At 34.4% G+C, this 27882-nt stretch overlaps 1 protein-coding gene across 2 annotated transcripts in view; it reads left to right on the forward strand.

The window, feature by feature from the left end:
* The window catches only part of LOC141400911 (paramyosin, short form-like), a 134352-nt gene extending 106743 nt beyond the window's left edge, over window positions 1-27609 (forward strand). Inside the window, exons 1-2 of one of the 2 annotated variants that reach the window (XM_073980610.1) lie at window positions 25873-26093; window positions 26446-27609. In XM_073980610.1, coding sequence (XP_073836711.1) covers window positions 26595-27497 — 903 coding nt within the window. In that variant the 5' untranslated portion in view covers window positions 25873-26093; window positions 26446-26594 and the 3' untranslated portion in view covers window positions 27498-27609. Of the gene's footprint in view, window positions 1-25872; window positions 26094-26445 lie in introns of those variants that run through there. The other variant, XM_073980611.1, reaches the window with a different exon arrangement.
* Window positions 27610-27882: the final 273 nt, after the last annotated feature.

The following is a 27882-nucleotide window of genomic DNA, read 5'->3' on the forward strand; positions in this document are numbered from 1 at the left end:
CAGACAGAAACATTTAGCAAACACAAGCAAAACATTTGACAAGCCTTGGACAATGATCGTAGATTTTAAAATTTGTGGAGAACTTACAAAAAATATTTTAGAATGGTAGGGTGGGTTAATTCTTAACGTCTATGGGAAAATTATCTATCAGACAGCGAAAAACTTTATTTCCACCCTACGTTCCTTACAAATATGTTGTTTCCATACACATTAATACACCGATACCTCGATTTGCGTCGTTTATTGTACGTGTGTGTGTACGTATCTTCTTGAAAAGTCTCCCTGCCATTATGGCAACAATGTTGCCATGATAATTGGCCATAAATTATTGCATTATTTTATGGGTTTGTTGAAAATTGTAACATTTACTGTTTCGTTTGATGTGGCGCGTCTTTTGCTTTGAAATGAAATATGAATGAGTCTGAAAGCGTTTATGCTAATCTTGGAAATATATTTGTCTTTTAATGGAATTAGTTGTCACTGTAAAGCAAATGTGATGTTTGTCGCTTGGAAATAAGATTTTGCACGTATAGTTTGTAGTTTTACTTTGCGTTTCCTAGTGTATATGCTAAGGCAATGAATGCAGAGAAGATTTTTTTATTCAGGTCATTGGCCCTATTCCAAGTTCTTTCTATTGTAAACTCTTTTTAATTGCCGTTATCAACAATTCAAAATAGTCGTTAAAGACATTATAATTGCTGGTGTCATTTCAAGATAATATCCGACGAAATACAGCTTCCATTCCATGAGTGTTTTATACCCTCCACCAAACGATGTGGGATATATTAATTTTGTCATTCCATTTGTAACTACACGAAATAATAATTTTAGACCCTACAAATAATATATATTCTTGATCAGCGTACAATTCCATATCGATATAGCCATATGCGTCCATCTGTCCGTCTGTGGAAATCACTCTAGCGTTCAAAAGTATTGAAGTAGGTGGATGAAATGTTGGTGAAATCTATTGCATGTACGTAGGACTTTTGGTATTGGGCTAAAAAAACATTTCTACCAAAAATTGTTTATATAGGTCCACTTTTGGTATAGCCCCCATATAACGCCCCATATATAGTACGCGTCACTTTAAGATATTTTGAATGTATTAGTCCGACCACAGAATAGGTTGTAATTTGGTATTTTGTGTTTCCAGAGCCTAGGAAATATTTCTACCAAAAAATGTTTATATAGGTCAACGTTTTGATATAGCCCCCCATAGGACGGTAACTCTAGATTCTCGGTATTTTGAAGGTATTAGCTATATTATCCTACCAAAATGAATGAAAATTTGGTATTTAGTCCTCCTTTGGGCTACAAAGCATTCTCCCAGAAAATTTTCACCACAGGTTCACGTTTTGATATAGGCCCATAGAACGGTAACTCCCGATTTTCGGCATTTCGAAGGTTTTAGCCTCATTATCACCCCGAAGTGGCTGAAATTTTGTATTTAGTGTTTTTCGGGGCTTCACACTTTGCCCTAGAAATTTATCGGTATCGGTTCACGTTTTTGATGTACCCCCATAGAACGGTACATCCCAATTTTCGGTATTTTGAAGATTTTCGCCTAATTATCACACCTAAATGGCTGAACTTTGGAATTTAGTCTTCGTTTGGGGTACACAACTTTAAACCTCAAATTTGTCGTTATTGGTCCACGTCTTCATATAGCCCCCAAAGAACTGTACCTCTCGATTTTCGGTATTTTGAAGGCCGTGTCCCGGAATTGCTGAAATTAGTCACCTATTCTTCGTTGAGTGTATAAAACTTTCCACTTAAAATTTGTTGGTAAAGGTCCATGCCTTCATATAACCCCCTTAGGACAGTACCTCCCGATTTTCTGTATGTGGAAGATTGTGGTCTCAATATTCCACCGAAATGGCTGAAAGTTGGTACTCAGTCTTCGTTGAGGGTTTAAAACGTTCTACCTGAAATTTGTCGGCTTAGGCCCACGCCTTCATATAGTCCCCATTAACGGTACCTCCCGATTTTCTGTATGTTGAAGGTTGTGGCCTCTCCCATCAAAATGACTGAAATTTAGTAAAAGATTAAAGCTGGGGTTTACAACTTTCCACCTGAAATTTGTAGGTGTAGGTTGACGTTCTCAGATAGCCCCCATAGAAGCGTACTTCCCGATTTTAGGTATTTTGGTTATGCCATCTCCATTGGTTGTATTAAATTTTCCACCTGAAATTGTTTGGAATTGTTCCATGTCTTTGGCCCGCCCCATAGAACGGTCCCTCTCGAAAGACGCATTATTCAACCGGAATAACTGAATTTTAGTATTCAGTTACAAAACTTTCATCCAGAAATTTATTGGTACAGTTGAACGTTTTGTACAGCCTCCATAGAACGGTGCTCCCGATGTTCGTTAACTATCCCAATATAGAATATCCAGGTTTACCGGCTGTCCAGTTTTATGTATTTCCCTCAATTCGGAAAATTGTAAATATTGATCCATGCTTTGGAAAGAACAACAATGACGCCCCATATGAACTATTTTGAAGGGAGTATTATCAGTTGGGATAAAAGGAAGAGTTCAGTTCTTTCATAAACGAAATTAAACTAATTATTCCTATTCACTTCAATACAGTTCGTGGTGGAGGGTATAGAAATGGCTAAAATGTGGTATTAGGTCTTCGTTAGGGGTATGAAACTTTACACTTGAAATTTGTCCGCATTGGTCCACGTCTTCATATAGCCCCCATAGAACGGTACCTCCCAATTTCCGATATTTTGAACGTAGCGGCCTCAACATTACACTTAAATGGCTGACATTTTGTTTAATACTTTCCACCTGAAATTTGTCGGTATAGGTATACGTCATCATGTAGCCCTCATAGAAGGGTACCCCCGGATTTCTGGTATTTAGAAGGTTGTGGCCTCAATATCCCTCCGTAATGGGTGAAATTTGGTATTAAGTCTTCCTTGGGGGTATCTAACTTTCCACCTGAAATTTGTCGGTGTAGGTAACATAAGTTTTTTTGTCATTTTTCTTTAATTAATACATATTAATCTCTCTTTATGAATGGAATAAAAATATCAAAATGTAATGATTGATTGAACTGGGTAGTGAACTATTACTGGACAAGTTCAGTTAAAAGAGCAGAACTATTGAACTAGATATATCAAATGAATTGTACTGTATAACTCTATTACTTATCCTTAGATAACACACTAGACACAAATGACCACATAATATACATACATACATACATACATACGCTTCTGCGAATGACACCGACATAAACTATCTGCGATTTGATCAATATGTTTACCCCATATTACCCTATGTGCGACTGACTGTATGGCGCGACCTATTGATATACGATTCAGATTCTATGATGTGTTTTTACACACGCACATGTGAGAATAAATGAAACCGTGTCTATAGATTTGTATGTAAGAACAACATTTTCATTGTTCTTGACATTGAAAATTAGAATTAAATAAAACGACAAAAACAATTGTGTTTACGTTCACTTGAAATGCATTGGTTACAAATAATCGTTCTTCTCTTTTGTGATTCTCAAAATAGCAACGGAAATCAAAGAAATCGAAAGTCCATTGAACCAGAAGTTGGCAAACAATTGTTGGATTACAAGAAACAAAACAACATTGCAACAAAGATAATGTCGACTTATTGATGCCCTACATGACACTGCAGTATGTTATAATAAGTAAAAACGGCGTTAAGTTCGGCTTATCCAAATTTTTATACCCACCAACACGAGTGGTATTGAAATCATGATATTAGTAGCGATCACTAAATTTTGCAGGCTGTCAGTGCGTTTTGTAAACATTACTCTCTGTAACGAAAGTAATGATGAAGTTAGGACAATGGGGGAATACTCCAGACTTAAGCAATCATATGATTGAATCTTCAACAATAACAAAACAAACAGTAATAAAAACTTTTATACCAAATTACAAAGCTCTATCTTAACAAGTAAAAACAAATAACAGTCAACTCAGCCTCAGTCCTAATCAAAATAAGTAACTCAGAATACTTCTATCGTCTATATAATACGATAAAATCGGTTTCTCCCATCGAGAGTTATCTTACCTATTACCCAGTTTAGTTGGTGCCGCCAGGCTTTTTGGAGCTTTTGGACAATTATCCCAAAAAGTGTGGACTTATCCCCGAAAAAACATGTACCGTCGTAATGGGGAAAACGAATAAAAATTGTTAGAACAAAAATCAAAGGGATTCGTTTGGACGGGTTCGGCTGATCCGTTCGAGAGTTATCGTGCACTCCAGCCGCTACACATGGTGCCATAGGGTTTTTTACAGTTTTCGGACCATTTTTTCAGCAAGTATAGACTTACCCCTGAAAAAAGTGGTACAAAAAGAATCAAAGCGATCCGAGAGCAGGCCTTAAACTGCACTTTTCTAAAATTTTGTGTGGAAGGGACTCGAAGGAGTGAACCTATATAGTCCATATTCGAACCTGATCTAGTTCCCGTAGAGATATTAAAGAATTTTTATGGCTACAACATTTTCTTCAGTCCCATTTCGATAGGACTTGCGGTTTCCAAGCTAAATCGTGAAAACCTAGATAACCCTTAAAAATGTCAACTTGAATCGCGACTTATTTAAAAAGCGCTCCGCCGATTTTTTTGTTTGTTGATTTTTCTCACCTATGAACATTGTACTTTCAGAATCCGCATTCCATTTAAATTTGGTTCAAAAGCACCGTGTACCTTCGACGCAGTTTAGTTAGTGCCGCCATGCTTTTTGGAGCTTTTGGACCTTTATCTCAAGAAGTAAGGATTTGTCCCCGAAAAATATGTACCGTCGGAATGAAGATAGCGAATACAATTTCTTACAACAAAAATCAAAGTCATTCCGTTTGTAACATGTTGAGGTTTATGGTCACAATAATACACCGAAATGGCTAAAATCTGATATTTGGTCTTCTCTTGGGGTATTGAACGTTCCATATGAAATGTGTCGGTATAGGTCCACGCCTTTATATAGCCCCCATACAAAGTACCTCCCGATTTTCGGTGTTTTGAAGGTCAGAAATGGCTGAAATTTGGTATTTAGTGTATAAAACTTTACCTCACAAAATTGCCGGTGCAGGACCACGCCTTAGTATAGCCGCCATAGAACGATGCCTCCCTATTTCTGGTATTTTATAGGTTGTGGCTTCAATATTCCACCGAAATTGTTGAAATTTGGTATTTGGTCTTCATTTGGGGTATTAAAAGTTCCATATAAAATTTGGTATAGCCCCCATGGGACGGTGCCAACCGATTTTCGGTATTATAAAGGTTTTAGCCTCATTATCACACCGAAATGGCTGAAATTTGGTACTTAGTCTTCACTAGGGTTCACTAGGGGGTATAAAACTATTTCTCAGACATTTGTTGGTATGGGTCCACGCCTTAACATATCCCCAATTTCCGGTATTTTGAAGGTTGTGGCCTCAATACTCCACCGAAATGGATGAAATTTGATATTAGGTCGTCACTGGAGGTATTAAACGTTCCATATGAAATGTTTCGGTATAGGTCCACGCCTTAGTATAGCCCCCGTAGAACGGGATATCCCTATTTCCGGTATTTTGAAGTTTGTGGCCTCAATATTCCACCGAAATGGCTGAAATTTGGTATTTAGTCTTCTTTGGGTGTATAAAACTCACAGAAATTTGTCGGTATGGGTCCACGCCTTCATATAGCCCCCATAGAACGGTACCTGCCGATTTTCGGTATTTGAAATTTGGTATTTAGTCTTTGTTGGAGGTAAAAGACTTTCTGACTGAAATTCGGCGGTATAGGTCCACGTTTCGATATAGCCCCCATACAACAGTACCTCCCAATTTTCGTAATTCTGAAGGTTGTGAGTCCATATCCCACCGAAAGACAGAAATTTGTTATTTAGTATTCTATGGGGTTATAAAATATTCCAGAATAAAATTATCAGTACTGGTCCGCGGCTTCCTATATCCCCCACCGAAGGGTAACTCTTGATTTTCGGCATTTTGAAGGTTCTACCGAAATATCGGATATTTGGTATCTAGTCTTCTTTGACCCAGCAAAATTTGAAGGAAGGAGTTCTTTGCGATGACGTGATTTCATGTCCTATTTTGCATTGGTTCAAAGGAAGTCGTGAAAGATCCGGTCTTTTCATTAGGATTTGAACCAATGCAAAGGAAGTCGTGAAAGATCCGATCTTTTCATTAGGATTTGAACCAATGCAAAGGAAGTCGTGAAAGATCCGATCTTTTCATCAGCATTTGTATCCATTCCATCGATCCAATAGAGATGATGTTTGTATTTTTATTTACACAACTGTTTATTTTCATTTTGGTATGTTCCAGTACTGAACAAATCTACTAATTTTTGCTATTTTTTTCCGATAACATAAAGGAAAAATTGTTATCGTAGTAAAAATTAGTAGATTCTTGCAGGTTCTGGAACAGATCAAAGTTGTTAGAACTGTCGTCGTGATGTTGTCTAATGTCATGTTCACACGAGCGTTTCAATTACGTTGTTCGCTTGTCGAACGACGTACACGAATTAACCCGTTTCCACGACACCATTCGTAATTAACAGAAATATACACAAAATTTCCTTCATTTTTGTTTTCTTGTTTTCACGAAAATTTGAACCGAAACACACAAAAAAATATACATTAAATGGATAGGAAAAGCAATAGACTTTCCTTAAAATGTATCTTCTTTATTTAACTACACACATTTCATTCATTTTTACCATAATTCTGAATAATTTTGTATTTTCAATATATTTTTATATGTTTCTATTTTCAAAATTAAAGAGAGGGAGACATGTCAAAACAATGTTTGTGTATACAGACTTTCAGTTATTTGTTTCCTTTTGTTTCTGATTTTTTTCGCGATTTTGAACTAATGGACAAGAAATGTGTGTGGAATTAAGAAGAAAACACAACCATCTTCCTTCTGCATCTGTATAAAATGTTTAGTTCATTAATTTTCATTCATCTTTTTCCTTTTTTATAAAATTTTTTGTGTTTTCAACAAATTTTTCAGATTTGAATTTAGACATGTCATAATTATTTTTTTCGATAAATTCTCTCATTTGTTAGGGATGGGACATATTTATTCGTCGTTCAGAGAGTATTTCTAATCGAACAACGTAGAAAAATCGTCGTTCGTTCATAGAATTTTGTGTAGGGAAATAAGTAATTTATTCGTAGTTGTGGGTCGAACAACGAATAGAGAACGAACGACGTACCGTGGAAACGGGCTATTACATTTCCTGCATATCAGACAACTAAAACTTCTAAACAATTGGTATTGTATGAAGCTCGAAATGTCTGCAATAAAAATGAAGTCCCAATCATCGAGCTAAAAATAAAATCGGACTGCACACATTGCTATTTTAAAAGTTCCTTTGTCTGTTCTAAATCTGACATAGAACGAAATCAATCAAATCTCGCTTCTTGGAATTTGAAAAAAAGTCCGAAACGAAAAGGAACAAGAATCTGAAAATAAAGAAGAAACGACTTTTGGAAAGAAAGAATTTAAAAGAAATTAATTAAGCATAAATGGTATTTTCCAGAAAAAGTCTCTCCTCCTCGTTCGTTACATTTTGTTCTTAGAGATCCCTAAAGCAAGCCGGGTTGCAGATCCCTACATATTTTCGTCACTAAACAAACGAGTATAAATTTCCAAAATGTTGTTATAAAATAACAAAATTATAAAATAAAAGTAATTTACGAAATAAAAATACTTAAAGGAGTGCATTTGGAGTCCATGTCGAAATCTGAACTGGTGATGGGAAGATAATAGAAAAAACTTTTGTTTGTTTTGTTTATTGTTGAAGTTCAATCTCATTGTCGATTGTTTGAGTGGAGTATTCCTCCATTGGCTCAACTTCATTTATTACCCTCTATTACAGAGAGTAATGTTTTTCAAAACGAACTGACAGTGTTGCAAAATTTTTCTGATCGCTACCAATATCATGATTTCATCCCGGCGAAGGGAATTATCAATTGGCTTCTCAGTTTTTGAAATGATGCCTTTTTAGCGAAAAACCGAACTCTTTAAGTGTCTAGTATTCTCATATGAATGAGAATCACACTCACTTTTCGGCTTTTCCAAAGAAACACCAAAATCAAAATATTTTGCAACATGTCAGCACGTATCAACTAAGAATTCTTCGAATTCTGTGAGTTGAAAAGAACACCAACACAGTTGCCTGTGAGGTTGTTTATTGGAATTTTGTTTTTTTGTTTTTAACAAAACTCCAATTCGCCCGTGCCTAGGCTGTTTTTTGTTTGTTTTGTTTATTGTTGAAGTTCAATCTCATTGTCGATTGTTTGAGTGGAGTATTCCTCCATTGGCTCAACTTCATTTATTAAACTTTTTATTAAACTTTTGTAAGATGAAAGAATATCAATTGCGGAGAACGGAGGAAGTAATCTTTTGCGTTGCAGCGGTGGTGATTACATTGCAATTTTGGATGTAAACTTTTTGCTGATCAATTAATTGTAGTTATTTCGTGAATTTGTTTGAATTAATAAAGAGTTTTGTTTGTCCATATTTCAATAAAGCATTTCCATTTTCCAAACAAGACATGAAAATGTCATGACATGGTGTTGGTGAAAATGACATGTCAAAGAATGGGTGAAAATGACGTGTCAATGCATTGGTTAAAATGACATGCCAAAGCATTGGTGAAAATGACATGTCAATGCATTGGTTAAAATGACATGCTTAGGATCCAAAAAAGAACGTCATCTTTTGGGGGTCACGCTCATATAAAATTCATTAGTGAAAATGACAAAAAAATGCCAGATCACTTGCACCCATGATTCAACTCATGATTTTTCATCGAAGATTTTACTGGCGAGTCTAAAAAGTTTCCACCAGAAATTTGTAGGTATAGATCGACGTTTTGATATAGCCCCCATGGAACGGTGCCTCCCGAATTTCGGTATTATGAAGGTTAGCCACATTGTTTTACCGAACTTGCTGAAATTTTGTGTTTAGTCTTCTTCATAAACGAAGGGAAACTAATTGTCCCATTTAACTTCAATACAACTCGTGGTGGAGGGTATAACAAGATCGGCTTGGCCGAACTTAACGCCGTTTTTACTTGTTTCTTGATGTGCTGGAATAAAATTAAGTCATTTGATCCCCAGTAGGGCTGGCAAACTATGGATATCGAGCCCATTACATTTTTTCGATATTTCCGTTTCACATTATCGATAAAATCGATACTATCGTAGATTTGTTACCCATAATTATTTAGAATCCAAAATGGCCCTCAAACGTGTTTTGCTTAATTCAATTTTAAATTGTCGGTACGAGGTGGACTTTGAATCCCAATTCACGGAATCATTCTCAATAGGCCCTTCGCTTTTCTTATTTCTGGGATTGAACTGAGCAAAAAAGTCCACTAGACCATAGGTCTACGGTGAAAATCGAGCCTCCCGATTTTGACTTTAAGTTTTTTATTCGCTTTTTTTGGACATTTTGGCATATCTTATAAACGTCGTTTGAAGCACAACCATAGTTTTTATGCACAATTTCTTTGCACCAATCCTCAAGAGCCACTTTTTGAGCGATTGTCCAATTTTGCTGATCCTAAGGAGAAGAATCCATTTTTGCGGGAAGAAATATCAAAACATGCTTCTATCTCACGGTATATAACATGGTGATCGTGCATTATCCGTTCATGCACGGCTTAATTTTTTCTGGCACAACTTTGGGCCACTCTCACGACCATCGTTTTTTGCCTAGTGTCGGCCACGATTGAATTCATTAAACCAGTTTTTCATAATGCTATAGGATGGCCCTTTATCAACATATAAAGATTTAATTTGATCGATGCACTCTTGCCGTGATTATCCACGCCGAAAGTTGGGAAAAATATTCGGACGAAAATGTGCACAAGTAAATTCCATTTTTTGCAATGTGATTTTTTGAAGTCATTGTAAACAACGCAACACAAGGTCGTATTACAAGCTGTACTGAGTACGTATAGGCTTAAAGCTATCAAATTGTCAAAACAAAAAATCAGATAGTTTTCGTACAGCCCTCGTACTTTATAAGTTCTCCGGCGAATATTTCGATGTCTTACAAGCGAAATGACAAATTTACTTATACCCTCATAATATGGTGGATGGTATAAAGACACTCGGGTGTAAAATATAAGGTTTTGCCTTGATTATTGTGGACGCTAGAATACTTACAAGCGGACAATTTTATCCTGATCAAAAATATACATATATACTTTATATGGTAGGAAATGCGTATCTCAAATGAAAAACAAGTAAAAAAGCATTAAGTTCGGCCGGGCCGAACTTTTCATACCCACCACCATAAAATATTCTGAACTAAAATGGAATAATTACTTTTCATTCCTGTCCCCAACTTTAAGTGGGTACGTTAAAATGTCAGATAATGTTTATGTACATTTATGCTTCATTCGGGAGGCCCTTTTTTATGGTGCTTATATCTAACTATGTATGTTGACAATTTTTGGTGGGCTAGAAATTGGGAGGTACTGTTATATAGAAGTTATAATAAAACATGGACCTATGTTGACAGTTTTTGATGGGAGCCTTTAATGTCAGATAACTCCTAATTCGGTTAAAAAATTTAGCTAGAATATTCAAAATATCGAAAATCGGTACATAACGTAACATAACATAAGAACTTTAAATGTCAAATTATAGCTACATCGGTCTGAAAATGTAGCTACAAACGTCAAAACACCGCAAATCGGGGGTACCGTTATATTGGGGCTATACCAAAACGTGGACCTATGTCCACAAGTTTGGTTATATAAGTTTATTGACACTTAAGAACCCTAAGTGTCAAAATATAGCTAAATCGGTCTGAAAATGTAGCTAAAACTGTCAAAATACCGTAAATCGGGGGGTACCGTTATATGGGGGCTATACCAAAACGGGGACCTATGTCCACAACTTTTGTTATATAAGTTTATTGACATTTAAGAACCCTAAATGTTAAATTATAGCTACATCGGTCTGAAAATGTAGCTAAAAACGTCACAATACCGCAAATCGGAGGGTACCGTTATATGGGGGCTATACCAAAACGTGGACCTATGTCCACAACTTTTGTTATATAAGTTTATTGACATTTAAGAACCCTAAATGTTAAATTATAGCTACATCGGTCTGAAAATGTAGCTAAAAACGTCAAAATACCGTAAATTGGGGGGTACCGTTATATGGGGGCTATACCAAAACGTGGACCTATGTCCACAACTTTTGTTATATAAGTTTATTGATACTTAAGAACCCTAAATGTCAAGTTATAGCTAAATCGGTCTGAAAATGTAGCTAAAAACGTCAAAATACCGCAAATCGGGGGGTACCGTTATATGGGGGCTATACCAAAACGTGGACCTATCTCCATAAATTTTGTTATATATGTTTATTGACACTTAAGAACCCTAAATGTCAAATTATAGCCAAATCGGTCTGAAAATGTAGCTGAAAACGTCAAAATACCGTAAATCGGGGGTACCGTTATATGGGGGCTATACCAAAACGTGGACCGATATATCCCATCTTCGAACTTGATCTTCCGACGGCTAAAAAAATGGTATTCCCCAATTTTCAGCGAAATCGGTCAACAAATGCGACCTGTATGTTGCGAACGGACGGACGGACATGCATAAATCGACTCAGAAAGTGATTCTATGTATATCCCTAGAAGGAACTATGGGTCTATCTCGCTTCCTTTTGTATGTTACATACAAATGCACTAACACATAATACCCCTTACCACATAGTGGTGTAGGGTATAAAAATAATGGAACAACCGCAATACTATTTTGGAGGATATAAAAAGAAATCCTTACATTTTTTCATTTCCAATATTAAGCCTTTGGGTTTTTATAATACCATTACTAAGCTTAATTTAATAGGGTTGGGGACTCTATAAAGTTATTTCTTACAATAAGCTTATTTGTTTTATAAATAAACGATGATTAGCGGAAAGCTTTATTCCAGGCGTTGGGGATCGCATGTTTAATTGTTTTGTTCATAGTTAAGCGGCTTTTCGTTAAAGTTATAAGACTTAATATACTTATCCGTTTTGGATTTAAGTGATTAAAAAAATATTAACATGTTCGCAAAAATATCATTTCAATGTAATTTGTGCGTGTTTCCATATATTAATCGAATAAAAGTTTTTTTAAGTCAGTAATAGGTAAAAGTTCATTAATTTCGTTATTTGCAAAAAAATTGTTGTACAGTGTAATTGGAAACTTTTCCCTTAGTCAAAAATTCTCACATGACCACGTACTTCCGCCTTATAATGATTATAGGCGGCTACTCGAGTTTTAATCATATATTCATCTGCCGGAAAAGGTATCATGTTAAACATCTCACTATCCAATATCAGATTATCCACAATAATATCGTGCTGAAATTAAAACCAAAAAAAATTTCAAATTGATATTTCGCAAACAGAAATTTCAAACTTACATCAAATGGACAGCTATGATTTATATTCGATGATGGCGCAACTATATTAAAGAAGATTATTTTCCAAAACATATAACGGTTTGGCTTTTTTAAAAACTTGCAAAAATCTTCGGTATTATTGTACATAAATAGTCTGTAACCATTGTTGCCCTTCCTAAAGAGTTGAGCATTAACCTAGAAATCAAGTTAATATGTATTACAAAGAATACTAATAATGCCACAAATTAACAAAAAATGTACTTACCGTTACATTATTGACTGGAACTTGATGTAGAGCTACGTGTATATGCAGTGATGTTCTATAGCGGGATAATGCTTTCAAAAAACATTTTTTAAATGATGCAAAGGGTTTGTCGAATTCCAAACACTCGAGTTTAGTCAACTTCACTTTTAATCCTAAATTTGTATGTATCAAAATAATGACAAATGCTAGAAAGCCGGCAAGTTTCATCATAAACTTAATAAAACCACACTGCTAAATGAATAAAATCAATTTTAAATTTCTGATTTTTGTGGGAAGTAACGCATGAATGAATTTTATTCAACTGAAGATACATAATTGTATGTATTTATTATAAATACATAATAATGTAATTCAAATTCTACCGCAATTAAAAGTTCAATTAACGAGGTAGGTAAAAAGTTAATAATACCGAATGGGAGTCACCTTAATGTAAAAAGCGCGTGTTCATCGATTTCAATAATCAATGGCTCATATTGTTAATATGTAATGTGGCTTTTCGCGAAAGTTATAAGATTTCAGGTGGAAAGTTTAATACCCCAACGAAGGCTAAATACCAATTTTCAGTCGTTCTGTGGGATATTAAGGGTACAGCCTTCACAATACAGACCGTTTGGAGGCGATAAAGCAATGTCCGTCTGTCAGGCTGGTGCGCACGATAACTCTCTAACGGATGAACCGATTTGGTCCAAAATTTGGCTTTCGAAACATTTTGTCCAAACTTAGTTTAGGATCGATGATGGGTTATATCGGTCCACTCCTTCCGGTACCTCCCCCACAAAAGTTCGAAAATGTTCGGAAAATTTGTGCGCCCAATAACTCTTGAAGGATTTCTACCAGACTTAGATGAGGTTCCAGTAGGGACTCAATCGGCCCACTCCTTCGGGTACCTCCCACACAAAGTTTCGGAGAAGTTCAGTTTAGGACCTGCTCTCGAATCGCTTTAATTTTTGTTGAAGCAACTTCTCACTGTCCCCTATAAGACAGTACAGGTTTCATCAGGGGGAAGTCCACACTTCCTGAAAGGTGCAAAAAAAACCTCCCCCACAAAAGTTCAAAAATGTTCGGGAAAATTGTTCGCACGATAACGCTTCAAGGGTGTGACCGATTTGGTCCATACTTTAAACATCCTAATATATCTACCAGATATAGATCAGGTTAGAATATGAATTATTTTTGTCCACTCCTTCTGGTATCTATCACACAAAATTTCGGATAAGTTCACTTTAAGACCTGCTCTCAAATCGCTTTGATTTTTGTTGAAGCAACTTGAATTCTCATCCTCAATTACGACGGTAAAAGTTTTCTTCAGGGGCAAATCCATAATTCTTCATATGGCACCATATATAGCGGATTGAAAAGCACGAATACTCTCGAACTGATCTACCGATTTGGTCCAAAATGTTGGCTTACGTCATATTTTGTCCAAACGTAGCTTAAGTTCGAAGATGGGCAATACCAGTAAACAACTTCCAATACTTCACCAAATATTTAAAAAATGTATGTAAAAAATGTCAAAAATGTATTCACGATATATCCTGAATGGAGCAACTAATTTGGTCAAAACTTTGGATCTTCTAATATTTTGTCCCAATTTAGTTTAACTTCTAAAATAGCCCATATCGGTCCTCTCCATAGTTCACAATAGATTTATATTCATTGTTTTTTATTTCAAAGGGGCAAGCCATTAAGTTTTGAAATCGGTTAACAAATGGCTTAGCTATAGTGGTTGAAGTGCGAAAAAAAGCATCAAAAAACGTGAAAATGATATTCAAAGATACCAAACAGCACAATGATTTATTTTTTCCAAAAAGGACATAAAGTTAGCTTTCGAAAACGGGAAAAACTAATGAAATCGGTTGAAAAATAGATATGTTATCCATTTTTTGTGTTTTTATACCCTACACCACAATGTGGAAAGGGTATTATAAGTTTGTTTTTCGAAAAATTCATGTAACACCGCGAAATATTCGCCGTAGACCATAAAGAATATGCCTGCAATTGTAGATAATGGTCAGATAATATTTAGAGGTTTGAATGGACCAAAACCTTTGTGTGGTAATTGGTAAAATTTTTAGTATAATGAGCATATCTTTATTGCTGGAACACATGTTCCACCCACGTAAGCTTTATTTGAAAGTGGAACTCTTGACCTTTCCATTGATTCAAATTATGTTGATGTACGTGGTCAGATAACAGAGTTACAGCCTATTTCATACAGGGATCCCACAGTTTTAATTGTGTAGTGTAATAATAATCACGCTAGATATCGCAGTTATAGCTTAATACTGAAACATTTTTGCACGAGGTAAGAGTTTTGGTCAAGGATAATGCCAATCGTATTGAATAATAACACTGTGCAACAAAATTCAAATTTTTTCAAAATGATGGGAAAAATCGAGTAGATTATGAAAGTAGAGCCAAAAATATGAGACACGTGTATCGGCGTTTTTAAAGTTTACGTCGGAAAGTAACCAAAATAGGCGGGGCAAGTTCCGCCCATTTTTAATTTTTTCGAAATATTCGAATTAAGATATCTTGGAATCCTTGCATTTCAGGTATATAGTGTCTTCAGCAACTTTACTCAGGAGGGTATGGGGAATATATCTGATAAAAATGTTAACCCTCATGCGGTTCATCAAATGGGTCTTTTTTGTCCTTCTTTTGAAAATCTTTCAAAAACTCCTTAAAAGTGTGATCGTATCAAATCCAAATATTCTACAAAATTGTTCGCCATAAAATTTTATTATAGGTCTCAGAATACACCAAATCTGTAACTCTTGTCTAATCGCCAGGAATCTCTAAAAATGAAAAACACATTTTAATGTTAAAGTCGGACTTCATCTGAGTTTATTAAAAATTGACCTAAAAAACATAATTTTAGAGAGTTGATGTCAGAGACAAAAATATTCTTCATCAAATTTCACTATGGGTCACCAAAGAAATGAAATGTCTATTTACATTTTATAGCATGAAAATATCAGTATCAATTTTGCTGAAAAAACATGAAAATATTTCCCAATTTTTTTGATGAAAATTTTTTCCTTCTTTTTTCGAGTTGATACATGGAAGAAATATAAAACTTGGTTATAGGTGAAAAAAGTCAAAAGATGAAAAATTCTACACAAAATTTCACTATGAGTTTCAAAATAAACCATATGTCTATGTATACTATTTCCTTCAAAAAATAGAGTACAAATTTATATATATTAGGATGAAATTATATGTTTTAATTTTGGACTGTTAATTTTACATAATTCCATACTGGATCAAAATCTAGCAAAATCCTTTACTTTTTGGGAATATTGTTAAAGAAAGAAATGTTCCAAAAGAAATTTCATTGTGAGTCTCTGAATAAAAGAAATCTCTAACCATAACGTATAACATTCATAGCAGCCCTTGTTTTTGGTGTAGTGTTTAGGACCGTATTTTACAATTTTTAACCAGATTGTCGTTGTGATTAAGAAATATAAATAACTTATTGATGGTTTTTCGTTATAAATTCATACAGAAGATGTTGTGTGTTCAATTTAAATAGATTTAAAAACATTTGTGGTGAACATATATTTGAAAAATATAGTAAACCCAGATCGGACCTGCCAAAATTGCGTATTTTTAATACTTTTAAATTAAATTACGTATTTAGGATAAGCCATTGGTTACATATATTGTATGTGAAAATACATTAGAGGTCTACGGCTATGGTCCAGTGAAAATATAGGTGTCATATGGACTTTCACATGTACAATTTGGTGTGGTCCAAAAAACTACAATGATGGGACTCACTCCTACTTTGGTGGCATTTACGTAATTAACTATAGCAATGGACATAAATTAATATATCCTAACTGGGTTCTATATGGTCATTCATGATACAGCTATTTACGTTAAATGCTAGTGTTAATTCCGTAAATGCCACCAAAGTAGGAGTGAGTCCCATCATTGTAGTTTTTTGGACCACACCAAATTGTACATGTTAAAATGTCGCATGCTTGAAAATGTCGCAATCATTATGGAAAAGTTTTCAAATCATGATAAAGAAATTCCCAGTTTTTTTTTAATTGACGCAAATTAGAATTCTGTACTAGGTCTGAAGTTTGTGTACCACCTTTGGTAAAAAGCAATGCAGTACCTCGAAATATTAATCGTTTTATACCTCAGCCTTTAGGCTAACGATGGTTTATAACTTTGATACGACCATATATGTGTCTAATCGAAATAATGGTTTTAAACTTCAAGATGTTTAGTGGAAATTCGTTTCAGGCAATTTGGAGTTGATTTAGCCCTGTCTCTGTTTTAGCTATAATTCTCGAAATACAGAAATTCGGGAGTCACCTTATATGGGGGCTATACCAAAACATAGACCTATGTTTACGGTTTTTGGCGAAGATGTTTTGTGACCACTATGAACTCCACACGTGAAATTAGAAGTAGTTTGGTGAACAAATGTAGCTAAAATCCCCAAAATACCTAAAATTGGGGTACCGTTATATGGCGACTATAGCAAAACGTGGGCCGATATGGACCATCTTCGAACTTGATCTGCCTATGGAAAAAATACACTCGGGTGCAAAAATAAATATCCTGATCAAGCATATATATGCTTTGTATCAGGGTCGTATGCAGGGTGGGAGGGCAGGGGGCCCGGGCCACCCCCCAAAATTATTACTTTTTTTGTAAATATATATTTTTTTTTTTCGAAATGAAATGTAGTTTTGAAATTTTTATACCCTCCACCATAGTATGGAGGGTATATTAAGTTTGTCATTCCGTTTGTAACACATCGAACTAATCATTTGCGACCCTATAAAGTATATATATTCTTGATCAGGATAAAATTCTAAGACGATCTAGCCATGTCCGTCTGTCCGTCTGTTGTAATCACTCTAGCGTCCGCAATAATTGAGATATAGTGCTGAAATTTTGCACCCAAGGGTCTTTTTTCCATAGGCAGGCCAAATTCGAAGATGAGCTATATCGGTCCACTCTTTGGTATAGACCCATATAACGGTACCTCCGGATTTGAGGTATTTTGACGTTCTTCGCCACATTTGCAGACCGAATTAGCTATAATTTGGCATTTATGGTTTGTGGAGGGCCAGAAACATATCTACAAAAAAGTATGTATATAGGTCCAAGTTTTGATACAGCCCCCATATAACGGTACCTCCCGATTTGAGGTATTTTGAGTTTTTACGCCACATTTGCAGACCGAATTAGATACAATTTGGCATTTAGGATACATGGAGGTCAAAAACATATCTACAAAAAAATATGGATATAGGTCCAAGTTTTGGTATAGCCCTCATATAACGGTTCCCTATTTGAGGTATTTTGGTGTTTTTCGCTACATTTTCAGACCGGATTAGATAATATTTGGCATTTAGGGTCTCTGTAGGTCAAAAAACATATTATCAAAAATTCCACGTCCACGTTTTGGTATAGCCCCCATATAAAGGGAGAGAAGGGAAACTAATTATTCCATTTTTACTTTCTATGTGTATATAATGGTGGAGGGTATAAAAAGTTCGACCAGGGCCCTATTCCACGAAACAACTTATCAACTTTTCATTTTGCACTTATCAATATTTTTGACAATGCTCAAAGTTAAGTGTTCCACAGAACCATTATTTTTTGATAAGTGATAAGTTGCTAATTATAAAGTGAGTTTGCTTACTTTTCAAAATAATGTAGCTCTTTTTTTGATTTCTGTTCCACAAACGTTATTTCTGCTAAGTGAAAAGTTGTAACGGCAAAGCGTATTTTGCTAAGATTTTGCAAAAAAAATTGCTCTTTCGTTCCACAGAAAACTCTGCATTTTGATTTTGCAGATCAAATTTTGATAAGTTTGCTTTAAATTTGCGAGGTAAACGTTCTCTTTGCCAATGTACATTGTTAAAGCGAGATTTTGTACGGAAATAGTGAAAACACGGTTATGACAAGAAATTGTAAGGATTTTTCCGAACTTCTACCCTCTGAATCAACCATCCTGCTTCCAACTCTCACTATCCGAAACTCCACCCTACGAACAACCCCATTCCGAACTTCCACCCTGCGAACAACCTCACAAATCGATGTTTCTCGATTTTACATTTAGACTAAACTGTATTTGAGAGACTATTTTTATTTATTACTATACCCTCCACCATAATATTTCATTTGTAACTCATCGAAATAATCATTTGCGACCCTATAAGGTATATACATATATTTTTGATCAGCGTAAAATTCTAAGTTGATTTAACCACATCCGTCCGTCTGTTGCAGAGCTGAGCAAAATCGAGAGAGAGGCAAATTTAAGAGAGAATTAATATTTAATTTTTCTTGATTTTTCATTACTTATTTCAACATTTTTTAAACATTAATGTTGTCTAAAATCGTCCACAATGCAAATTATTAAAAAATATAAATAAAAAATTGCATAAACTTTTAATTGTTTATGGTTCACAAAAAACTAAGAGTACGTTTTCTCAATTTGCCTATGTGCTAGCACACAGGCGTGCTCACCCCTAGTCTGTTGTAATCACGCTATCTTCCGAACGAGTTGAGATAGGGGGATGAAATGGTGTTCACACGTGTCTTAAATCAAGTTGGAAGTTGAGCTTTGTTATAGCCCCCATTCATTTTATTTTAGATTATTTTATTTCACTTAATTTTATTTTATTTTACTTTATTTATTTTTTAACTTTATTTTATTTCAATTTACTTTACTTTATTTCACTTAATTTTATTTTATTTCACTTCATTTTATATTGTTTTATTTTTTATTTTATTTCATTTTATTTTTTATTTTATTTTACTTCATTTGATTTATTTTGTTCTTATTTTAATTTATTTCGTTTAATTATTACTTAATCTTTATTAAAATTATTTTTTTTTTTATTTTTATTTCATATTAATTTATTTTGTTTTATTTTATTTTATTTAATTTTATTTTATTTCATTTTATTTCATTTTATTTTATTTCATTTTATTTCATTTTATTTTATTTTATTTCATTTTATTTTACTTTATTTCACTTAATTTTATTTTATTTTATTTCACTTTATTTTATTTTAATTTATTTTATTCTATTTTATTTTACTTCATTTTATTTTATTTGATCTTATTTTACTTTATTTTATTTTAATTTCATTTATTTCGTTTTATTTTATTTTATATTATTTTATTTTATATTATTTTATATTATTTTATATTATTTTATATTATTTTATTTAATTTTATTTTATTTTATTTAATTTTGTTTTATTTTATTTTATTCTATTTTATTTACTTTTAATAATATCAGTTTCATTTCATTTTTTCGCTCGTTTCAATTTTACATGTGTTATTTATTATTGCCAAGTAAAAAATAATGCAAAGATGATAAAACGTTCTGTGGAACAAATATCATTCACACTTTGCAAGAGAACTGAGAGACTTACCAATATGGCGGAAAAATTGAGCAAGAGAGCACAACAACTGTGCTAAAAGAACAGTGATCGACAAATTTGCTAAGTGAAAAGGGAAATTGAAAAGTAATTTTGTGGAACAAAAAAAGGTTATCACTTTTCAAAGTAACTACATTTTGATAAATGCAAAATGAAAAGCGATAAGTGGTTTCGTGGAATAGGGCCCAGGTCGAACTTAAAACTTGTTTACTTGTTTGTACTAACAACGTACTTCATTTACAAGTTTTGTAGGAAATAGTTTCAAATTTTTCGTTTGAAGTTTTCAAATTTTTTGTTTGAAATTTTCAAATTTTTCTGAATTACTTCTTTATGCCATATCGTTCCAGTATCAAAAACACGAACTCGGATTTCCGTAATTAATATACTCCATATTTGCTTGGTCATTTTCGAGGTTTATGGAACCTGTATCAAAAAAATATTACATGTAATAAAATATCTAGTGTACAAAATGTACCATATATCAAGGTGTTTTCATTGACTGTTACTCGAAAACCAACTAGAAATTTATTTTGACAAATTTGTTGTTCACATTCATTACGGTAACACTGGGTACCACCTGGAATAATATAAACAATGTTATGTCCTGCTTTCGAAAATATTAAAATTCTGTATGGCGGACGTAGCAGAAATAATTATTTACAGTTTTCCCTTCGGTTTTTAGGGTTCTCGTTTGATCGGTTTCTTGAAATCCGATGCATCTGTTCCTTTTTTAATTTGGTTCCACTTTTTATCCTCTTCTAGAAACTCTCAGATAGAAATAAATCTCTTTAACACAAGTATTTGCTAAAAATGCTTTTCTATCCGAATTGGTAGATTGTGGAACTCGTTGCCTCCTTATATAAAAACGTTTTCAGTTTCTCAGCAGACTTTCAAAAACAGATTAATGAATTATTTCAATGAACTTCCGTAAAAAAAAAGTATCTCTTCTATTTCTATCGACATTGGCAATTTGTCACTATTTGATTTGTTAATTGCTTCATATTTTTCACTTTTCGTATTTACTTATATTATGGATTTAATTACTACAATTATTATAAGCCCCTTTTGTAACTCAGTTTGAAAATAATGTTGGACGAAACTAGTATTCTTTGCCTTTCCCGAAATTAAATCAATTTTAACTACATCCCACTTTAAATAAAACTTGTTGTTTTAAAATTTAAAAACAACAAAACCCGAGATTACCCTGAATTATTTTACAAGAATAAAATAATACACATCTCAACAAAGCTGCCAAAAGTGAATCTAATAATGAAGAACAAGTAAAAAAAGTATCAGTCTGTGCGAATTAAAACCTTCATCAACCAAAATCTTTTTCCCCAATAATTATAATTATGTATTAAGGAGGTTTCAGATATTGTGGCCCTTTTGGGTGTATGAACTAAAGCTCGCTAATAATGCTGAGGAGGTACCTAAAGGAATGGATCGACATACTCCATTTTGGAAGTAGATTTTTTTATTTTGGAACAAATCGGTTGATCAGTTCGAGAGTTATTGCCCTCTCCAGCCATTACATATGGTGCCATAGGGTTTTTTACGCCTTTTGGTCTGTTTTTTTCAAGAAGTATGGACTTGCCCCTGACAAAATTTTTACCGTCGTCATTGTGGCAGCGAATGCAAGTTGCTTCAACAAAAATCAAAGTGTTTCGAAATTGAGTGTTGAGGGTCGGAGACAAATATAGCCCATATTCGTTCTTGATCTATATCTGGTAGATATAAAGGGTGGTTAAATTGTAAGGGCCGATGTTGAATGTGAGACACACCTAAACGCCAAGTTTTTTTCCGAGTTTTATTTGACATTTCTCTATTTCAGACTTACTCAATTTGAACCATGGAGAGATACACAATCCAACAACGAGTTAAAGTTATCCAGACTTATTATGAAAATGGGCGTTCAAATCAAAATGCATATCATCTTCAGTGATGAGGCACATTTTCACCTCAGTGGATTCGTCAATAAACAGAATTGCCGCATTTGGGCGAATGAGAATCCAAGAGTGATTGTCGAAAAACCAATGCACCCACAAAGAGTGACTGTTTGGTGCGGTTTATGGGCTGGCACCATCATCGGGACGTATTTTTTCCAAAATGAGGCCGGTCAGGCAAATACTGTGAATGGTGTTCGCTATCGTGAGATAATAACGAACTTTTTATGTGGTTTTAGCAGGACGGTGCCACTTGCCACACAGCTAACGAAACAATGGCCCTTTTGCCCAACAAATTCAATGGCCGTGTTATCTCACGTTATGGCGATGTCAATTGGCCGCCAAGATCATGTGATTTGACACCGTTGGACTTTTTTCTTTGGGGTTATTTGAAAGAAAAGGTGTACGTCAATAAGCCAGCAACAATTCATGAGCTAAAGGATGAGATAATTCGGCACATTAACGGCATAGAACCTCCATTATGCCTCAGGGTCATCGAAAATTTGGACCATCGGATGGAGGTGTGCCGCCGTGGTCGCAGCGCCCATTTGGCCGATATTTTGTTCCATACATAATTGAGTAATACCAATATATCATAATAAAATAAAATTACAATAATTTCCTAAATAGTTTGTGTTTTATTCAAAATCAACATCGGCCCTTACAATTTAACCACCCTTTATTAGGATTTGTAAAGTTATAGTGAGCACAATTTTTCCGAACATTTTTGAGCATTTGTGGGAAAGGTACCCGAAGGAGTGGACTGATATGGCTTATCTTCGAACTTAAGCTAAGTTTGAACTAAATATTATGAAGACCAAATTTTGGACCGAATCGGCAGATCCGTTCAAGAGTTATCTTGCGCTCTAACCACTACACACGGTGTCATAGGGGTTTTTTGCACCTTTCAGGCTATTTTCTTAGGAAGTATGGACTTGCCCTTAATAAAGGTTGTACGGTTGTATAGGGGGTTATAAAAACAATTTGCTAAAACAAAAATCGAAGAGATTCGAGAGGTGGTCATAAACCGAACTTTTCCCAAATTTTGTGTGGGAGGTACCCGAACCAGTGGAACGATTGAGTGCATATTATAACCTCATCTAAGTCCGGCAGAAATTTCACAATGTGCAAAGTATGGACCAATTCTGTTACTCCTTTCAATTCTGTTACTCCTTTCAAAAGTTATCGTGCGTAAAATTTTACCGAATATTTTCGAACTTTTGTGGGGGAGGTACCGGAAGGAGTGGACCGATATAACCCATCTTCGAACTTTAACTAAGTTTGGACAAAATATTACGAAAGTCAAATTTTGGACCGAATCGGTTGATCCGTTCGAGAGTTATCGTGCGCTGCAGCCAACCAGACAGACGGACATTGCTAAATCGACTCCAAATTGTCTGAAACACATTTCGTCCAAACATACTTGGGGTCTAAAACCATTATTTCGATTAGGCACATTTTGCCCGTATGAAAGTGTATATATACAATCGTTAGCATAAATGCTGAGGGTATAAAAATTAATTGTTGTGCTTCAAAAACTTCTAAAATCTGGTTTATGTAGCATACCCACTTGATTTTTTCCTATTGTATTTGTATAATTTTACCCTCAAATGTCCCTAATCGAAATAATGGTTTTAGACTCCACATATGTGTTGACGAAATCCGGGTCAGACAATCTGCAGTCATTTAGCCCAGTCTACCACTCTGGCTGGATATTGATTTCAACAGACGAACGGACGGAATAACCGACAAATCGACATATTTTATGCGGATCAAGACTATATATACGACGAATATTTCGATGTGGTAAAAACGGTGCCCGGACATAAATCACACCGACATAACTCCCAAAATAGTTTTTGGGCGTTATGTCCGCTTTGGGAGTTATTTCCGTGAAGCAAAGCGTATATAACTCCCACAAAAAAAAGCGGATATAACTCCCAAAGATATTATCAATTTTTTGTTTGTCACTATCAGTTCAGAGAAGTTTTACCAGACTATAGTATTCGACGAATACATATATTTATTATAATTTTTATACCCTCCACCATAATATGGAAAATATAATTAAATTTGTCATTCCGTTTGTAACACATCGAAATATTTATCGGAAACCCTATAAAGTATGCATATTCTTGATCAGGGTAAAATTTTAAATCGATATAACCATGTCCGTCTGTCCGTCCGTCTGTCGAAATCAAGATACAGATGGCAATTTTTAAGATAGAGCTTTGTAGTTTGGTATTGAAGTTTCTATTACTCCTAGGATGGTATAAGGTATTGCAAAAAAGCTACTTCGGTCCAGGTTTTAATATAGCCCTCATAGAACGGTACCCACCATAATATGGAGGGTATAATTAAATTTGTCGTGCCGTTTGTAACACATTGAAATATTCATCGGAGGTCCTATAAAGTATGTAACCATGTCCGTCTGTCCGTCCGTCCGTCTGTTGAAATCAAGATACAGCCGCAATTTTTAGATAGAGCTTTGTAATTTGGTATAGAAGTTAATATTACTCCTAGGATGTTTGGTATTGCAAATGGGCTGTATTGGTCCACGTTTTGATATAGCCCCCATAGAACAGTACCACCCGAATTTCGGTATTTAGAAGTTTTAGCTTCATTATCACACAAAAATAGCTGAAATTCGGTACTTAGTCTTCGTTGGGAGTATAAAACTTTCCCCCAGAATTTTGTTGGTATAAGTCCACGCCTTCATATAGCCCCGATCGAACGGTACGGGAAATTTGGTATTTAGTCTTCGTTGGGGGTATAAAACTTTTCATATGAATTTTGTCGATATAGCTCCACGCCTTCATATAGCCCCCATAGAACGGTACCTTCGGATTTCCGGTATTTTAAGGTTTGTGACATCAATATTCCACCGAAATTGTTGTAATTTGATATTTAGTCTTCATTTGGGGTATAGAACTTTTCCCCAAAAATTTGTCGGGATAATTTCACGCCTTCTTAAAGCCTCCATAGAACGGTAACTCCCGATTTTCGATATTTTTAGGTACACACCTTCATATAGCCCCCATAGAACGGTACCTCCGGATTTCCGGCATTTTCTGGAGAACTTCCAAATATTTTTTTTTTGAGTTTTTTAATCAAACCAAAAAATGTGTATATTTGGAGCAATATTCTAACAGTAAGTTTTTTTCTCTTTTGTTGTTGCTATAATATGCAGTTTATATATACAATCTCTATAAATTTGGTTTCGTATTTTGCGATGCGTTGTCTAGATTCTGTAGTTAATTTAATTTATTTTTTTTCACAAAAATTTATAATCGGCCGATTTTGTGAACGTGAACGAATTTGAAACCTAAATTCTTTTCTTAACCTCCATACCAAAAATAGTACTTTTGGTAGCAAACAAATTTTAATTTTTTTTCAAATGGAATTGCAAACAAAAATTTGGTTTGGCACAATTTTTAATTGTGTGATGGTTTTTACCATATCTAGGTGACCTTGTATTATAGTCTTTTGTTCTTTAAAATAAATACTTATTTTATTAATAATTTAAATAATTAAAATTAATGTTTTAATAATAATTTATTGTAGGTCAATTGGTGTTCGGCCCCGTCGTTAATATCCCAGTTGTACTTTCTCTTTTTCATTCAACAACGTTCTCTTTTAGTCTTGATAGGAGAACTGTTGTCGCTGTCGACGTTAATAGACATGTACTGTAGTATTTTTAAGAATGTGATAGAAAAGAGAACACTGCATTGTTTTTTTTTTTTTTTTTTTTTTTTTGTTTTTTAATTGTTGTTCATGACAATCACTTTTTAGCGCCAAATCACACATACCGATTTTTTAGCAATTCAATTTCCTTTTCATTGTCAATAAAAAAAGAAATTGGGCAATTAGAAAATTTTATATTTTACAAATCAGTCTCTTTGCCGTTGTTCAGGCTACAGGAAGTCTAAAGAAGTTCCGTAGAAGTGAATAATAGAAAAATATACAATAATATACAAAAATCTATAAATATTGTTTTTGATTATACAAATAAACATAAAAATGTAAGCAGAAATATAAAATTTAAAAAAACAATGTGAACAAAAAATTTAATATATTTTAAAAATTAAAAAAAAAATTGTTTCAGTGATATGTATTTTTTATTGCACAATGATATTAGTGGCTTAAGTGATTTATTGTTACACAAAGAAAAAATCTTCAAAGTAATTAATTCCAATAGGTCTTTAAAAATTATAATTTAATATCCACAAAGTAAATGTTTTTATTTGTCACGTTACTCAAAAATTATATAATATTTAAAAAATTAGTTTTTTTTTTATTTATACGATCTTGACCTTGTTACAACTGTGCATTTCCTCAAATAATGTAATGATAACAATTTCTTTCTTTTTATAGATCAATCGAAATACCACTTAAGTGATTCAGCGGCAAATTGTTCAAACACACGACAAAATTGCAAAAACACTTTGCTACTCTCACATTTACTCAAATCAGCTGTAGTTTTGATTTCTTGAAAACAAAAAGATCTGCCATAAAGCACCACCATGTCTCTTACGTATAGTTTGCGAACACCTCATGTTCGCCATATGCGCAGTGAAATCATCAATGATCCTGACACCCCTGGCTATACTGTTAACTTCCATCAACCAGTTCTCGACTATTTAGATGCTAAAACTTATAACTTTCACGGTACACGAACCCACACACCATGGGCTGATGAATGTACTCCCAAACATTATCGTTCCACCTCGACGCTTAATCAATTAAATACCGTTAAGTCGCTTCAAGTTGAACATAATACCGATGAAAGAACAGGTGATATTATTGATGACCTACATATGCAACATCGAGCTCCCTTTGATGAATTGCCCATGTATGACCCGTCTCATGTTACCAGGCATACTCACCCCGATCTTGTGTCAGATCAAGCCCAAAAACGTATACGTTACTTGAATCAACGTCAACTGGAAAATCAAATCAAAAAAGATACACTGGAAATTGTTGATCGTATCAACCGTTTGGAATTGGACAACAATGAATTACCGCGAGAAGTAGAACGTCAAATACGTGGAATTTATTCTAGGGTAGTGCCACATTACGAACCTCCAGAATATGTGGAAGACTTAGATACCGTCATTGATCGTGCCACAACCCGTGTTCGATCGACATCACCCAACGCCGCTTATCGTAAACCATATCCAAAATATATGCAAACCATTGATGAACGCCGAGCCACAAAATTGTATAAACAGGTTGGCGCCACATTGAAAGAGTCAAAGCGTATTCTTCGAAAAATGGATGATCGCGTTGAATGTGATTTCTACAAGTGCAGTCTAGACGACAAGTGTTGGCTGTGTCGCAAGCTGATGCGCAACAATTCAAGACTTCATTATTATCCCAATAATTCAGTTACGACGTCGGTGCGTCGCAAGTACACTAAAAAGTAGTAGCTGTTAACTTTAATTGCATACGTATACTCGCCACTTTATGAAACCAATATTTAATTCTAGTGTCTCTTGTACTTTATTTCAATAAAATATTTTAAAATCTGAATATAAATTATACCCGGATTTAACCACAGGCGATGTTAGACAATTTTATATCTTCAACTTTATGGTTCAACTTTATTATTTTGCTTTTCAAAATAGTCAGGCTTAATCCCATTGTCGTTATTTTAATATTTTATTAAAACAACAAAAACCCCTGCGACCACTATATGTAGTAGCTCGGGCGCACAAGCTTCGAAACGGATACTACATAACACAGTATTTCTGATAAAGTTCGAAAATGGACATCGGTCCACTCCTTCGGGTACCGCTCCCCCCATAGTTC

Source organism: Musca autumnalis, unplaced genomic scaffold, assembly GCF_047663935.1.
Source record: "Musca autumnalis isolate F117 unplaced genomic scaffold, ASM4766393v1 scaffold_4, whole genome shotgun sequence".
Classification (NCBI taxonomy): Eukaryota; Metazoa; Arthropoda; class Insecta; order Diptera; family Muscidae; genus Musca; species Musca autumnalis.